At 59.8% G+C, this 17,203-nt stretch overlaps 2 protein-coding genes across 3 annotated transcripts in view; one reads left to right on the forward strand and one right to left on the reverse strand.

Moving 5' to 3' along the window:
• The window catches only part of MYT1 (myelin transcription factor 1), a 127,850-nt gene extending 111,928 nt beyond the window's left edge, over window positions 1-15,922 (reverse strand). Inside the window, exon 1 of one of the 2 annotated variants that reach the window (XM_055266485.2) lies at window positions 15,697-15,922. The gene's annotated coding sequence lies outside the window, so the exon portion shown is untranslated. Of the gene's footprint in view, window positions 1-2,949; window positions 3,023-15,696 lie in introns of those variants that run through there. The other variant, XM_063634074.1, reaches the window with a different exon arrangement.
• Window positions 11,519-13,997, forward strand: NPBWR2 (neuropeptides B and W receptor 2). Its single transcript, XM_055266501.2, has 2 exons — window positions 11,519-11,678; window positions 12,123-13,997. The coding sequence occupies exon 2, from the start codon at window positions 12,213-12,215 to the stop codon at window positions 13,212-13,214; it is 1,002 nt and encodes a 333-aa protein (XP_055122476.1). The 5' UTR covers window positions 11,519-11,678; window positions 12,123-12,212; the 3' UTR covers window positions 13,215-13,997.
• Window positions 15,923-17,203: the final 1,281 nt, after the last annotated feature.

A 17,203-nucleotide genomic window follows, 5' to 3' on the forward strand; every position in this document is an offset into this window, starting at 1 on the left:
GCGGCCCCTCCGTGGTTCAGCAGAGCTAGTCCAGGAACAGTGGGGCTTCAAAGTGCTTCCCCTCCATGGCAGAGCCAGCGCTGGCCTGCTGGTCTCCCAGTTCCTTGCCCAGGCTAAGAAGGGCGCGCGCGGGCACACCACACACACACACACTCACTCTACACTACCTCTGGGAAGTTCTCCCTGCCTGTGGCTTGCAGCTCGCTGCCACTCACCAGCCTCCTGTCCCACTCACAGCTGACTTGAGGTCAGTGTTCCCTCCAAGCATCCACCTGAGCTGCCCAGGCCCAAGGCCGAAACCCCAGACCAGGTCCAGAGCAGCACGGGCAGGTGGGCCCTCAGACGGGGCTCCCTCTGCACCGCTCACTGGCCCAACATGTGCAAGCCTCCAGCCTGAGGCGGGAAAATTATGATCCCCATTTGACAAGTGAGGAAACAGAGGCTCAGAGAGGTTGGGTAACTCACCCTGGGCCACACAGCAAGGAAAAAGCCAGTCCCAGACCTGTACTCCTGACCTCCCCCTGGTCTGCTCCCCTCAGGAGACTGTCTAGGCCACAATGGCATCCTTACCTGGCCTGAGTCTGGAGCACAGGTCCGCAGGGCTCTTTACCCAGGTTCCACTGCAACAGTCCCCAGGCCACATACATGAGCACAGCTTGGACAGTGGAGCAGTCTCTGGCCCGACCACAGGCAGCACCCCAGGGGCTCCATGTGCCTTTGGGGTACACTCCAGTGGGTGGGGAAGAGGGGCCTAGAGCTCCAGCTCAGCCTCCTTTGTCGTGAGTGAGCAGGGCCCCACCTACCTCCCCCTGAGCAGCCAGAGATGGGAACGGAGACTCTCCCAGGTGATAAGGTGTGAGGTCTCCCTGGTGAGAGTGTGAGCTCCCCACATTCAACACCACCGGAGCCCTGGAGAGGAAGCCACAGGCTCCGGGAAGCTCCATGCGGAAGCTGAGTGCCCCGTTGCTGTACGGTTAGCAAGCGCGCTCCAGGGAAACTCCATCAGAGCCTCCTGTTCTCATCTGCTAAATGGGATGACAGTAGTACTGCCCTGGGTCATTGTGGGAACAAAATGAAACACAGATGTGTCTTTAGCTGTCGGCACCCGGCACATAGGAGGCATTCAGAACCAGAGACAGACCCGAGGAGGCTCAGATCCCAGGAGTCAGCAAAGGTGGAGATGGAAGGAAGTGAGGTGGGATGGGGCCCAGCCATGCTGGAGGAACTGGGGCTGTCTTCTGGCTGAGCCCAGGCCTGCCCCCCCACCGCCACCCACATCAGGGTGCACTCATGCCCCGCACAGCTTTGCCCAGACCCCCCACACACATCAGGGTGCCCTCATGCACCGCACAGCTTCTCCTGGGGGGAGCACTTTCTCATATGTCTCCCGGCGAGACCCTACCAATAAACAGTTTGTCCAGGACCAAGAGATTTCCTGGGATGTGGGCATTCAGTGCTAAAACCTGGACAGTCCCAGGCCAATCCAGACTGTTGGTCACCCTTCCTGCAGAGGGGACATAAGAGGTCACAAGGTCACCAGGCTGACACTCCTGAGAGGGCACAGCCAAGATGGACACCAAGTCCTGTGCTCACAGTCTCCTCACCCGGCTGCCGTGGCTTCTGGAGAGCAAGGCCATGACTTGCCATACATGTAAGCAGTGGGGTCTGGGCCGGGCTGTGACTCCCCTCACCCAGACTGGGCAGGGACGCTCAGCCTCCCCCAGCAGAGGGTGGCTCCTCAGGCTTCAGGAAGAGGCCCGGGAAGGAGGAGCCCCAGGGTCCAGGGCTCGAGACAAAGCTCAAAAGACGCACAGCACAGACACAGCGCTGCCCAGCTGGCCTGGGGTCCGGGGGGAGGCGGAGAGGGGCCATGATGAAGAGCTTAGAGAGGGCCCTGGGCACAAGAAGTGGGCCCTGACCCAGGTGAGAGGCAACCATTAAGCTGAGGCCTGGGGCTGAGCTGGCGTCCCCAAGACCCCCTGTGCAGTGGGCCGTGGCCGGCCTCCCACCCCTCTGTCCACCTCCTCTGTCCCGTCCCTAGGCTTGTCTGGACTTTGCTCTCCTCCAAGACTGCAGCCATGAAGATCCTCATGCCACAGCCCCTGCAGACCCTCATCTCCCCTCAGGGGCCCTCCAGCCTGAACCCTGGCTCCCCTTGATCCCCACCCAGCCTTTCATACGGTGCCCTTGCCCAGCCCAGAGTCCTGACTGCCTAGGTCTGGCCCAGACCACGCTTTTGGCTTCTGCATCAAAAGCCATTAAGCTAAACGCCGTCACCACTCTTCCGAGACTGCCGTGTTCTTTTAAATCATCCCATAAACACAAGGTGGATGTGACGTGGCCCACGCCATGCCCCGCTTAGGGTGGGGTCTCAACTCCCTCAGGCTCCCAGAAGCCTCGGCCAGATGAGCGGCGGCATCACTCCGGTGAGCCCAAATTGGCTGAAAATTCCAGAAGCCAAAAAGATGACAGCGTGGCGTTAGAATTGTTAGCACCACAGCTGCAAGCAGCATCGAGGTGTTGGCGGCAGCCCCATGCCCCCACCTCCATCCCCAGCTCAGGGTGGCAGCCCGAAGGCCACAGGACCCAGCCGAGGGCACGGCCCGGCTTCTGCTACTGACTTGGCCTCGTCCGTTGATGACTGAGGCCACAGTTGTGGGGGTGGAAGGTGAGGGAGCTGCCCAGTCCTAGATTCAAACCTCTGTCTACCCCCTTGGGTACCAAAAGCTACGGTGACCACAGAGCCTGCACAACTAGACTCATTATAGACACGTCTGCTGCAAGACCTGCAGGCCAGGCAGAATCTAGGTCAGCACAGGGGAGGGCCAGATCCAGCTCCTGCCCTTCCCCACCGCAGACCACACTTTGGAGCTGGATATAGGCTGAGGTCACAGGCAAGGAAAACTGAGCCCCACAAGGCCACACATACCACCTCACACCTCACCTCACCTGCGCCACTGCACAGCCGTGCCACACCTCACCAACGCCAAGGCACACCAGTGCCACAGCAGCAGCCTGGAGCCGCCACATGGCTTTCGTACATGCCCAGCTCCAGCACATGGACGTCTGCACAGCCACCGAACCTCAGCAGGGATGCAGTTGCTATGACAACCTCAAGTCTTTAAAAACCTGCTCCTGCCAGTTCTGCCTCTGCTGGTAAAAGCCTCCTCCACCTGCCCCATAAAGCCTGCGACATCCCTGGGGATGGAGGAGGGAGGCCACTGAAGATCTAGTGTGATGTGCCCTACTGCCCTGGGCTGAGCACACTGGGATGGGGACAGGGTGGACCCAGAACCTGGCCCAGGACTCCATGGAGGGCTATGCAGGAGAGACAGATGTGTGTGTCCTGCAGGGCATGTGACAAACAGGGCCAGGACAAATGGAGAAATTGAGGCTTCTTCTGACTTATAAAGGTTTATCTGCTTCTCAGAGCTGAACCATCATTCACATCTCTTTCTAGCTCAGTTCCTCTGACAAAAAAACCCCACCACAGACTCTGGAAGTGCAGCCCATTCCCCTGCCTGGTCAAACGTTCTGGACTGGGTAGAGCTGCAGTCCTCGGCTGGGCCCCCCTCCTGGCTGCTGCCAGGGCAGTAGCAAAAGGATCTCATCCACAAGCCCTGGACAGAGGTACCACCCCAACCCCTGCCAGGTCCCAGCCCAGTCTGGGCCCCCAGCACTGAGCCCAGGGCCTGGCAGGCAGGGCACATCAGTTACATGGACGAGCAGAGGTGCTGGGAGCAAACGGGTGGAGATAGGAACCAGGGCAGCCCATCAGCAGGAGGTCCAGGGAGGAGCTGGCCCATAGCAGGGTCCCCAGAGCTGAGGGTGACTCCAGTCCAGTCCTTGCTGGTGCAGCAAAATGTCTAGCTCTGTGCAGAGAACAGGGATTCGGAGACAGGATACAACACAGGCCAGCCAGGTGCCACCTCCCAGCACTGCCCCAGCTGCCCTCCCCCGGCAAAGCTCTTCTTCAGGGTCCTCACAGCTACGCAGATTCACCTTCGGCATCCCCCATGCCACAGCCTGCCTGAGATTTCATCACAGCAGGATCCCTGCTCACTAGCCACAGAAAGGCTTGGGCTGTGGCCCTTCCAGCCCTGCAGCTGCTGGCTCCTCCTTGATGCTCACCCAGTGACCCTCCCAAGGCTCCTCGAGCAGAGAACAGGGTCAGGAACAGGCTCCCCCGAGTGAGAGGTGCCCTCCTGGGCTCTGAGCCTTATCAGAGAGACTCAGGGCACGTCCACGGGAGCACATCCCGTGAGCAGGAATGTGTGCAGCCAGCATGTGAAGCCTGAAGTGGGGCCCAAAAGTGCATCAAGTCACGCATGCAGACGTGTGCGGGTACAACAATGTTAGCCTTGCATGAGCGAATGAGACGGGGCGTGTGAACACGACACGTGGGGGCTGGATGCCATGAACACGGGGAATTAAACGTGCGTGTGCACCAACGCCAACGCCGCAAGGATGCAGGGCAGCAAGCATGTGGCCGTGGGGCTCTGCCCCTGACCCGGCCACTGCCCCTAACTCTAACATTCCATCCCACCCCCGGCCCCTCTCCAGCAGGGCCTGGTCCCACACAGCCACCCAGCCTTCCCCAGCCCAGTTCGTCTCACAGCAATCAGCCCAAGAGAACCCCACCCCACCCCACCACCCACAAGCAATGGCTCCTGGCCTGGAGACAACCTGGCAGTGCACAATCCAGAGTTGATCTGGAGAAGCTCATGCAAAAATGGAGTGTAAGTGTGTGACCGTGTGTGGGAGGGCAGGTGTGTGTGTGCTGGCATCTGTGTGCTTGTGTGTACATGTGTGCTAAGGTCTGTGTGTGCTGGAATCTGTGAGCAGGTGTGTATATGCGTGTGTGTATGTGTACTGCAGTCGCAGCACTAGGGTCAGCTAGTCCTCAGGGGTAGCTGAAGCTTCTGCCACAGGCTCAGGCCACTATCCGTCCTTTGAGGTCGGGGTTGGTGCCAGGCAGGTTAGAAGAGGAAGAGAATGGGCCGGGCGCGGTGGCTCACGCCTGTAATCCCAGCACTTTGGGAGGCCGAGGCAGGCGGATCACGAGGTCAGGAGATCGAGACCGTCCTGGCCAACACGGTGAAACCCCGTCTCTACTAAAAATACAAAAAAATTAGCCGGGCATGGTGGCGGGCGCCTGTAGTCCCAGCTACTCGGGAGGCTGAGGCAGGAGAATGGTGTGAACCCGGGAGGCGGAGCTTGCAGTGAGCCGAGATTGTGCCACTGCACTCCAGCCTGGGCGACAGAGCAAGACTCCGTCTCAAAAATAATAATAATAATAAATAAATAAAATAAAAAATAATAAAAAAAAAAAGAAGGGGAAGAAAACGGGCAAGGTCAGAAGCTCCCTCACCTCCAACAGGGCTCATCATTCCGACCCTACCAGCTGCCAGCCTGGATCTGTTCTCTCCTGTCTGGATGTCCCCAAGGTGAGAGATCCAGAAAGGGCGGTGGGGGCTGCCTCACCCAGCCTTTCTCCTCCAACCTTCCCACCCCTCCTCATCTGCCCACGATGGAGAGCCTGGTCCAAGGTCAACATGTCTAGCCCCTGGAGCATCCCAGAACTGCGGCCCATACTCCCCAGGCCCAGAAACCAGCCATGTGGGCATGGTCCCCCGCGGAGGGGCATGGTCCCCCGTGGAGGGACATGGACTGCTGGCCTGCAGGGTCATCTCCAGGCCAGGAGCCAACAGAGGAGTCAAAAGCCTCCAGATCTGGGCATGCATCAGCCTTTCCCATCTGAGGATCCTTCAGCAAGAATTCACGGCCTGACGAGGAAGCCAGACGTAACCCACGTCAGGCCTTGGACACTCCTGGGCCCTCTCTGGGGGCTCAGGGCGCTCTGCTGCTGCAGGCACCAGTGAAGGGTGTCGTAGGACATACACACACTCCCGCCCACCCAGATGTGTGTCCACACACACTGACACACTGAATACCCCCTCCCCCAGAGACTCAAAGGCGCCTGCACCTGTGTGCCCACTCTGCCCACAATCTCTGAGTGGCCACAGCTGCTCCCAGCCCTGAGGACAGGGTGACACCTGCTCCAGCCCTCTCCTACATCTCCAGACACGCTGAGATCACCCAGGGACACGGGCCTGAGGCCAGGCACAGTGACACCTCCTCAGTGACGCCCTCTGGGATTGAGCCTCCAGAGAGCACCTGGAAGCTTCCAAGCTCAGGGCAGGCCCATTCCAGGGCCTATTCCTGGTTATTAGGGCCTGGGACTGGCCAAGGCAAGGAGAACAGGGAGCAGTCACCACTGGGGAAGACTGCCCTGGGGGCCCGCCCTCCTGTGCTTGGATTGGGGCCTTTGTGAGTGAGCAGGAAGCTGCGAGCGCTTTGATAATTGATTTAAGCAACCCTCCCAGCCCCAAGAGGAGACAGGCTTGAGCCCTAGGGAACAGTCGCCCTCCTTCCTGTCTGCGTGCTTCAGTCACGATGGGATCTTTGCACCAGGCTCCCTGAGCCTGCCGCCTACACGCGCCTGGGGCGGCAGGAGGCATGTGGGTAGGGCAGGCACAGCTTTAGCAGATGAGGTTGAGAGATGAGAGGGAGGTCTCGGTGACCCAGCCCCAGTAGCCCTGTAAACCCCTACTGCCAAAGGCCTTGGTCAGGGTGGGGGCTGCCCACAGGCAGCCAGACCTACATGCCACCGTGACCTCCGGCTTCCCTGCAGCAGCCACTTAACCAACCTGCTCAGGCCTCTGCTCCCCCAACTGTCACCTCCAGAACCTCTGGCTTTAGGACCTGGTCCCAAGGGCCCTCTTTCCCCCAGGGGCGTTGCCCCCACTCGCCCAGCCTTCCCCACCCACTCCAGGTTTCAGCACAAGCGTTGCCCTCTCTGCAAGGCCCAGTGGCCTCCTGCTGCCCCCAGAGCTCTCCTCCCTCCTGCTCCACAGTGCACTGCACTATTTCACCCACCATCTGCCTCCCCCACCAAAGGGCCAGCCCCACGAAAGCAAGAATTGTTCCCTGTGTTCACCACAGTCCTCCTGGGCAAGTATTTGTGCAATGGACGAATGACTCAGGGCCTAAGGTCGGGTATTTGGGAGGTGGCTGAGGACCCAGTCTGGCTACCCTGGCCCCTCTCACCTGCCCTGAGCTAAGGTGCCCGGTGTCTATGATCCTGTCTAACATGACCTCCCCTGGGGACAGTTCATTGCTGACTGGAGGGGGAAAGAGAGGCAGCGGGTGCCCCGAGGCATGGTGGGGAATCCTGAATTCAAACGAGAAATGGCCCCTTCCCAGTTTTATAAATAAAGTGCGTTTTCTCCCAGCTTCCCTAGAGAATTCACCTCCCACTCTGAGGGAAACTGGCCCTGAATTACTTATCTCTTTCGAGAGAGCTAAGCTGCCCAATCACCTGCTTAGAGAACGCCAGGCCTGGGCCTCTTGCTGGTCTTTTTTTTTTTCCTTGTGACAGGGCCCCACTCCGTCACCCAGGCTGGGGTGCAGTGGCACGATCTCGGCTCACTGCAGCCTTGACTTCCTGGGCTTAAGCGATTCTCCCACCTCAGCCTTTCAAGCAGCTGTGACTAGAGGCGTGCACCACCATACCCAGCTAATGTTTGTTTTTCTGGGTTTTTTTGGGACAGAGTCTCACTCTGTCCCCCAGGCTGCAGTGCAGTGGCGTGATCTCGGCTCAATGCAACCTCCACCTCCCGGGTCCAAGAAATTCTCCCGCCTCAGCCTCCCGAGTAGCTGGGATCACAGGCACCCACCACGACGCTCGGCTAATTTTTGTATTTTTAGTAGAGATGCAGTTTCACCATGTTGGCCAGGCTGGTCTTGAACTCCTGACCTCAGGTGATCTGCCCACCTCAGCCCCCAAAGTCCTGGGATTACAGGCGTGAGCCACCACCCCCGGCCTTTTGTATTTTTTTGTAGAGATGGGGTTTCACCATGTTGCCTAGACTGGTCTCGAACTCCTGGACTCAAGCAATCTGCTCACCTTGGTCTCCCAAAGTGCTGGGACTACAGGTATGAGCTACCGCGCCCGGCCCTCTCACTGGTCTTAATGGCCTAGGCCTCTTGGGAGCACCTAACCTGCAGGGCCACAGCTACAGCTGAGGCTCATCTTGGAGAGCTGATGGAGGAGAGAGTGCAGGGCAGACACGCCTGGACTCTGGCCACAGGGCAGAATCCACCCCTCCTACCAGGGCCTGCCTGGCTGGAGATGAGATGGTCAGCATGCACACCGGAGTCTGCATGAATCTCTGGGTGTGTATGTCTGCTACATATATGCATGCCTGTGTGAAGATCCGAGTCGCAGCGCGGACTGAGGGACAGGTGTCCCTGCACACACAAGGACAGGTGGAGGGCAGCTGCCACACCTATATGAAGTGGCAATAAGAATAAAGCCAGCACAGCTATGCTGTATGTTGCTTAGGCTGTCTCAGGGTCCTGGCACTTCTCCCTGGCCCCTGCCCTAGGGGAACAGTGTCACTGTGCTCGGCCGCGCATAAATGTAGGTCTGCTTCTCCTTCGGGTCCCTGCAAGACCCCAACACAGAGCCCCACAAAATGCTCAGATGCACACTGACTGGCACCCATCCCTCCCTCACCCCACACCCCAGACAGAGGATGTGCCCTGTCAGTGGCCTTGCTACCAGGCCCCCACCACCGTTCCACCCGACAGAGCTGAGCACGGCTCCCTTCCTCCCTGGCCTCTCCTCTCTACACCCAAAGGGCGTCACAGGTTCATTTGAAAAGGCCAATTTATTTCTGAAAATGGAAATCACTTCCACAGAACGATGCTCTCACAAGCTCACAGCTGGCTGGAACAATACCCAGCCCACGAACGGTGCAAAGGGCCTTTCTGAGCCCTGAGTGCTGGGGGTACAGATGGGGGAGCACCCCCGGCTCAGGCCCTGGTGTTGCAGCGGGCATCAGTGAGGTAGGTGCTTCTGGGAGGAAGAAAAGGCCCCTGGGGCTGCTGCTTTTGTGGCCAGGAGGACCTGACACCTCCAGCCGGCCTCCCCGGGGTCCTGAGCTCAGCACCTGGCAGTCTCCCCCAACCCCACTGCCCTCAGGGTCCCCATCCCTTCCATCATGCGCACCCCACCTCCAATGTGACTGGCGGGTGTGGTGCCAGACCAGCCTTCAGGACAGGCTCGGGAGAGCAGAGCTAGAGTCTGGGAGGGGCTCAGATTCCCAGACTCACCAGATACCGGCGGAGCGAAAAGAGGGCCCAGACTCGTGGTTGGCTTCAGAGGAAGCCAGACGCACAGTGGGATCTTTGCATGGGAAGATTCTGTGCTCTGAGGGATGCCTCTGACACTGGGCTCCCCACTACTGAGGCTTAAGGGAAGACCCTCCTGGAACACCCTGCTCTGAATTAGGTGTGTGTGGCAGTCGGTGTCCTGCAGGGCAAAGAGCAGGAGGGGTGCCCAGAGCTCAGGCCACACGGGGGTCACTGGGCAGGCTGCCGGCCAGCCCTGGGGGCAGAGGAAGGCACCGGCACTAGCCTGGGCCCCTCCCAAAATGCATGGAAGGGAGAGGCCCCCAGCAACGCCCCCAGGGAGGCCCAGAGTCAGGCAGCGTGGCCAGCCCCACCCCAGGACAACAGCTCGGTGACAGCAGGCCTGGGACATTCTCCCAGTGCCCGGTGCTGAGGCCATGGTTGGCCGCTCCCCAGCCAAGACCAGTGACCGCCTGGCCCAGCCCACACCCTGGTCAATGCCTGGGCCACCAGGGCCAAGGAGGACAAGGTCATCACATGCCAGGCCTGGCCTCTCTGTGTCACGCCTCTGGTTTCCAGGAGCTGTGAACTGACCCCTCCCGACCCCACGAACACCCCAAATCACAAAATTCAGCCCCAGTGCAGCCCCTCCTCACAGCTGCTGACCACCATCGCCTGACCTTGTGGGCCTCGAACTCCACTTATGTGACAAACTGTGGCTACCACAAGCCCCACACTCCCTCGAGACACACCACAGATCCCCCCATCCCATCCCCAAACAAGCCCTACGCTCCCTCGAGACACACCACAGATCCCCCCACCGCCATCCCCAAACTCTGGCTGAAGAGGAGTGTGAGATATCTCAGCAGGGCTCCCTGACCCCAGACTCAACATCCACACGGCACAGCCCATGGAAGGGTAGCTTGGGGCCCATCCGCAGTGTACCCTCAGGCTGGCGACATCAGGGTACTCAGGGCGACTGCCCAGGCTCCTGTCCTAACCAACAGACTTGACAGCAACTCTCATGAAAGAAGGCAGACTGTGAGTGTGGGGTGACATCGTTGCAACCCCACAGGCAGCGGGCAGTCTCGATGGGCAGACACATCTCCCCAGACTGAAAGCACACAGTGACCAGGCGCAGTGGCTCATGACTGTAACCTGAGCACTTAGGGAGGCTGAGGTAGGCTGAAGCTCAGGAGATCCAGACCAGCCTGGGCAACATGGTGAAACCCCGTCTCTACAAAAAAATACAAAAATTAGCCAGGCATGGTGGCACATGCCTGTAGTCCCAGCTAATTGAGAGGCTGAGGTGGGAGGATCACCTGAGCCCAGGGGGTCAGGGCTGCAGTGAGCCATGATAGTGCCACTGCACCCAGCCTGGGTGACAGGGCAAGACCTTTCTCAAAAAAGAAGGAAAGAAAACACAGACCCTCTGACCCAACACGTCTCCACTGAGGAGCCGCTCTGAGACCGGCGACTGCTCGTGTCAGCTGTGGTGTTGCCTGCAAAGCAGGTCCAGACGCAGCCGAGCTGCACACACAGGGGCTGAATAAGCCAGGGTGCGTCCAGCAAGGATGAAAATCAGGGAGAAGGGAAGGACTCAAAGACCAACCCAGAGCAGAGCGCGACGCTCACCACCTCTGCAGGACGGCAGGAGAGTTACGTGTCAGGGTGCGAACGTCTTCTCTGCAGCCTTTCACAGCTTGCCTAGGCTGAGTTCCTCTTTTAGCAAAAGACAAAAAAAGAAGGTGGGTTGCCTATGGCCAACAAGTTCTGCTTCCACATGAGGCATACGGACCCCCCAGACGCCCACACTCAGCCAAGGACATGTAGACCCACTTGGATACAATGCAGAGCTCACCCACAGAAACTCCCATACAGGCAGACACAGGCCCACACACATGTACACATCCTAACTGGCACACACACACAGGCACACACCATGTACACACACAGGGTGGGGCACCAGACCCACCAAGACACCCATGTTCGCAGATAAGGGCGCCCAGGCCCATAGTGACTCCCGGACAGAGGCACAGATGCCCTCAGTGCCCTCTGCCCGAAGACCTGGGCACACCCAGAGGCCCCTGCATGGAGTGCCTTCCTGACACACAGGCACACACGTGCCTCAGCCACCCACTGAGGAGCCTTCCTGGGTAAGTGAGTGCTGAGGAGACCCTGGGACAGCCCACTGCAGGCGCTACTGCAGCTCAGGGGAAGGTGGGGCCTGCCTTCCAGGCTCCACGTCAGCAAGGGGGATCCGCCTCCCTCCCTCACCAGCATCAGCACTGACACCAGGCTGGGAACCTCACAGCCGGCGCTGAGGCAGCCAGCAGGGCAGGTCCTGAAACTCCTGAAACCTCAGCTGGAGGTCTGTCAGTGAGGACCACACCTCGCCCTCCATCCCTGCGACTGCCTGTACTGGCCAAAACCAGGAACACACCAAGGCTACCAACTTCTGGACTCGAAGCACTGGACAGGTCAGTGGAGAGAAGAGCAGCTGGACCAGCAGGGTCTGCAGCATCTCTCGGGAGGGTGTGAGGGAGGGTGCAGACTCCAAGACCCCTGAGGGAAGGACCTTCGAATTCAAGGGAGCCAGAGATGAGCTTGGGAGGTGTGTTTCCAAAGGGACGCCTTGATTCTACTTAGCCTGTGCATTTGCGGGTTGCTGGGGCAGAGACGGATCCACGTCTCCTCTTCCCAGGAGGGTGGCCAGCAGCTGCTCTCTGCGGGAGGAGGGAACTGATCTGCTAAAGTACCACCAGGAAGAGGCGGGGGGAGGCCCCCACACACCCCACCAGGCTCCCTCTGGCCCCATGTCCTTGACCTGGCAAAGTGGCCGCAGTCTCTGCCAGAGAACTTGGAGTGGCTGTGCCCTAACAGACGGCCGGATCTCAACGTCTCCGGCTGTTTTTCCTTCCTAGAATCCAGCCCAAGGAGGCCCCCGACCAGACACCCAACTCCAAGGCACCTCCCACCTGCCCAGGGCAAAATTGTCAACGGTCCCAGCTACAATGCAGGCCGCTGGGCACCCAGAGCCCCCTGACAGCAGGGGCTCCTTCTCCCTCCCCACGATGGGTGCCAACGTCCCTCCGGACAATGGCACCGGCCACAATGCCACCTCCTCTGAGCCACTGCCGTTCCTCTATGTGCTCCTGCCCGCCGTGTACTCCGGGATCTGTGCCGTGGGGCTGACTGGCAACACGGCTGTCATCCTTGTAATCCTGAGGGCGCCCAAGATGAAGACAGTGACCAATGTGTTCATCCTGAACCTGGCCATCGCCGACGGGCTCTTCACACTGGTACTGCCTGTCAACATCGCGGAGCACCTGCTGCAGTACTGGCCCTTCGGGGAGCTGCTCTGCAAGCTGGTGCTGGCCATCGACCACTACAACATCTTCTCCAGCATCTACTTCCTAGCCGTGATGAGCGTGGACCGATACCTGGTGGTGCTGGCCACTGTGAGGTCCCGCCACATGCCCTGGCGCACCTACCGGGGGGCGAAGGTCGCCAGCCTGTGTGTCTGGCTGGGCGTCACGGTCCTGGTTCTGCCCTTCTTCTCTTTTGCTGGCGTCTACAGCAACGAGCTGCAGGTCCCAAGCTGTGGGCTGAGCTTCCCGTGGCCCGAGCGGGTCTGGTTCAAGGCCAGCCGTGTCTACACGTTGGTCCTGGGCTTTGTGGTGCCTGTGTGCACCATCTGTGTGCTCTACACGGACCTCCTGCGCCGGCTGCGGGCGGTGCGGCTCCGCTCTGGAGCCAAGGCTCTAGGCAAGGCCAGGCGGAAGGTGACCATCCTGGTCCTCGTCGTGCTGGCCGTGTGCCTCCTCTGCTGGACGCCCTTCCACCTGGCCTCTGTCGTGGCCCTGACCACAGACCTGCCCCAGACCCCGCTGGTCATCAGCATGTCCTACGTCATCACCAGCCTCAGCTACGCCAACTCGTGCCTGAACCCCTTCCTCTACGCCTTTCTAGACGACAACTTCCGGAAGAATTTCCGCACCATGTTCCGGTGCTAAGGGGCCTGAGCACCCACCATCACCCCCATCATCACCCCCACCCCCCACCCAGTTCGGGTTGTCTCTTTCAGGGGACGCCCGGCCTGTTCACATCCCAGTGCTGTCCTCTCCACGCAGGGAGACACAGATGCTCACACGCTGGCCACCAGACCTAGACAGCCATGAGCATATACCTTCCATGTCTCTGCTTCCTGGACAGCCCCTGGGTGGACAGCAGCAGGGATCCAGGTCCTGGCAGAGGCCCCGACACAGCAAGCATCCTGGGTCCACTTACCCACGAGAGACAGACAGATGGACAAGCCCCTTGGAAGGCTCTGGGACTCAGGGTCCCTCATGACAGTGGTCGGGAGGGGAAGGAACCTGAACTGTGATCTTGACCTGGGCCAGCGCCATGCTGCAGTCTCTCCCCAAGACGGGGCTGGGAGGTGGTAAGTGCGGGCACCTCAGGCAGCAGCGATGCTGTGTTGCTGCAAAGGCCAAGGACACCTGCACCAAATGAGACCAAGAAATCCACTCTCACAGCCTGAAGCCCAAGTGGCATTCCAGCAGGAGGCCCATCCCCGCCGTGCCCACGTGCTATGGCCTGTGGCCCCCTGTACCCCCCCTGCTATGGCCGACGGTCCTCTCATACTTTGCTAGAGGCTACAGGGCCCTTTTGCCAGGACCTCTGGGCCACCACAGCCTAGGGACCATCCGTCACTTGGACAGGCTGGCACCTGGAACTCTTTCTCCCGGGGTGTGGCCAGGGGCTTGTAATCAGCCAGCAGGAGCTGCATGCTGAAACTCTGGTGGGGGCAGGGTGAGGGGTGGTAATGAAGTGCAGGCAGCTCAGAGACCACTGACTGTCAGGGTGGGAGAGGCCAGGGGCTGGTCCCAGATGTGCTGTGGCCAGGCCCTGACTCTTGGCCCCATGGCTCTCAGCTGGTTCCATGCCTGGCACTCCAGCCTGGCAGTGAGGTGTGAGTGCTCTGGGTTGGTTTCAGTCCTCATGACCCAGAGCTCTGATCAATCTGTCCAGCTGGCACACAGGACCCACCATTCACCACCCCACGAGGTGTCCCAGGGTGTATGCCCACCTCCACCCATCCACCAAGTACTCCAGCGTTCCAGGCCACGAGGGCTCTGCCTGTGGAGACCACTCGGCTCAGGCCTGCATCAGTGCCCCTGCTTCGTGCTAGCCAGCCACACACGCCAGGGCCATCTCCATGCACTTATCCTCCCGGACAAGACTGTATTAGTTATCTGTTGCTGCATAACAAATTTCTCCAAAACTTAGCAGCTTAAAACAACTTCTACTATTTCACAGCTTCTGTGGTTCAAGAATTAAAGTGGCTTTTTGGGTGGTTCTGGCTCAGAGTCTCTCCTGAGATTGCAGTCAGGACGTTGGCCCAGGCCAACGTCTGAAGGCTGGGCAGGCGCTGGGGTATCTTTTTCTGAGAAGTCTTCCTCCCTCGGCTACAGGCAGGAGGCCTCTGCTCCTCAACACATGGATGCTTCAGGGGCTGAGTGTCCTCGAAACATGGCACTGGGTCCCCCAGAGCCAGCGACCCAGGGGGGAGCCAAGAGGAAGCCTCAATACATTTGAGGCCAAGTGTCCAAAGCCACTTGCCGTCCCTTCTACTGCATTCTGTGCATTGGAAGCAAGTCACATGTCCAGCCCACACTCGGGGGCTGTAGATGGTTTATTTTTCTTTTGCTTCAATTTTTTTTTTTTTTTTTGAGAAGGGGTCTCACTCTGTTGCCCAGGCTGGAGTGCTGTGGTGCGGTCACGGCTCACTGCAGCTTCCACCTCCTAAGCTCAAGCAATCCCCCCACACCAGCCTCTGGAGTAGCTGGGACTACGTGCGTGCGCCACCACGCCAGTCAAATTTTTTTTTTTTTTGAAAGACAGGGTCTCACTATGTTGCCCAGGCTGGTCTCAAACTCCTGGGCTCAAGTGATCCTCCTGCCTCAGCCTCCCAAAGTGCTGGGATTACGAGCATGAGCCCAGACCGTGGGCAATTTTTAAGCCACCACCAACACCGACACCGCAGGAAGAACAAGCTGTCCCTGGATTTGTTTCCTGGCTGCGCTGCAGTCACACCTCGCAAAGCAGCAGCACGGCAGCCTGACTGCGCTCTGCACGCTGTTACTGTGCCCCGAGCCCCTTGAGGAGACAAGTGAGACTGTGTTTCCCAGACACCCGCTCCAAGCCCGCGGCAGAGCCAGGTGTGAGGCGTAACGAGCAAGTGAACAACGCGGGGCGGGCAGGAGAGGCTCGGGAGTGGGAATGCGCGCAAGGCAGGACTGACAGTGAGCACCAGGGGGCGGGGGGCGGAGGGGCGGGGGAGCTTAAGGAGCGCCCGGGCAAGAGCCCCTACAGCCCTCAGGGCCGAGGTCTCCACCCTGCCCCCAGTTTGCCCTCCGGCCCCAGCCGCACATCTCTCCGCTGCAGAGAAGGCGCCAACCAGGATTCCTCCAAAGAACCCGGACCCCTTCTTACCTCGGGCGTCTCCCATCCCCATCCACAGTCCAGCAATGGGATCCTCAGCGTCTTCTCCTCGGGGACCAGGCAGATAAGCCCCAGCCAGAGGGTCTGCAGACCACGCCCCAGCCAGCCGGGGGGAGGGGCAGGCGAGCTCTCCCCCACCGCGGACCTCCTGACACGGGGCGGGGTGGGCGCGGGGCGAGGGCCACGCTGAGCGCTCAGCCCGCCACGTCCCCGCGCTCTGGGCTCCTGGTCCCAGGGAGAGCCCGGCCCCGCCACCCGCCTTCAGACCCCGCTAGTCACCGCGGTTCCCACCGCAGCGCCCTGGGGCCCAAGGCTGGGCCCGCGTGAGCCCACAGCGCCCCCTGGCGGGAGGGTCCGACGCCGCTGCTGAACCCCGGCCTTCCTGAGGTCGGACAGGACCCGGGACCCTCCCGGGCGCCCCAGCCTTCCCCCACAACCCCACAAAGAGGGTTCGGCGGTCCCCTTTGCACACGGAAGGAAACCGAGGCTCAGAAAAGCCAGGCGACTTGACCAAGCCCAAAAGCAGAGGGGGGTTGGGGGAGCCGGGGGCTGGAGAGGAGACCCAGGGTGCGGTCAGAGGAGGGTGGAACCCAGTCCTGGAGGGTACGGGAGCTAGTCAGCCTCCAACGCCCCGCACCTCCTCCTACGGCCCTTGGCCCCTGTCTGGCCAGCTCCTTCTGGAAGACACTAGCTGTGGGCTTAGCCCTGGATCCACACCCACCCGAAGACAGGACAGTCAGCACCACGTGTGAGCCTCCTCTACCAAGGCCATACCGTCTCCCGGGCCCAAGGGCACGGTAAGTCCCGGTGCAGCCTGTCCCTCCCAAATTGTCCCTCGATGCTAAATTTTTGCTTTAATGGCAATGTGTTTGTTATGAACTATTTGTGTTCCTCCAAAATTTGCATTTTGAAATCCCAGCCCCCCAAGCTGATGGTATCAGGAGAGAGGGGCCTTTGGGAGATGACAGGTCATGATGGCAGAAGCCTCCGGAATGGGATGAGTGCCTTTAGGAAAGGGACACTCTCGAGCTGTCAAACCCATGTCATGATACAGTGAGAAGATGATCGTCTGCAGCCCGGGAGCGGGTCTCCCCGGAACCCGACCGTGCCTGCACCTGATCTCATCTCCAGCCTCCAGAACCGTGAGAAACAAATGTCTGTTGTCTCTATTGCCGCTGAGTCTATGGTACTTTGCTATAGCAGTCCAGGATAAGACAGTGTCTGTCATTCAAACCTATAGAAAACCCTACAGAACTTGCCCATCTGCCCATGCCCTGGAGACAAGTACTTGGACTGGAGTGTGCTCGTGCCCCCGCCCCCCCCCACCACCAAAGCCGCTCTGTTTTGCAGGTCAGCCTGGGCTGAACTGGGCCAAACAGGAACCAGGAGGCAGAGATGTCCATGGCAAGAGTGTGCTCAGCCCCAGAAGAGGCCGTCTGCTCATCCTTCACCAAAACTCCCCTCAGATCTGCTCAAGGAAGGGGAAATGAGCAGGAGC

This window comes from Symphalangus syndactylus, chromosome 24 (genome assembly GCF_028878055.3).
Source record: "Symphalangus syndactylus isolate Jambi chromosome 24, NHGRI_mSymSyn1-v2.1_pri, whole genome shotgun sequence".
In the NCBI taxonomy this organism is placed as follows: domain Eukaryota; kingdom Metazoa; phylum Chordata; class Mammalia; order Primates; family Hylobatidae; genus Symphalangus; species Symphalangus syndactylus.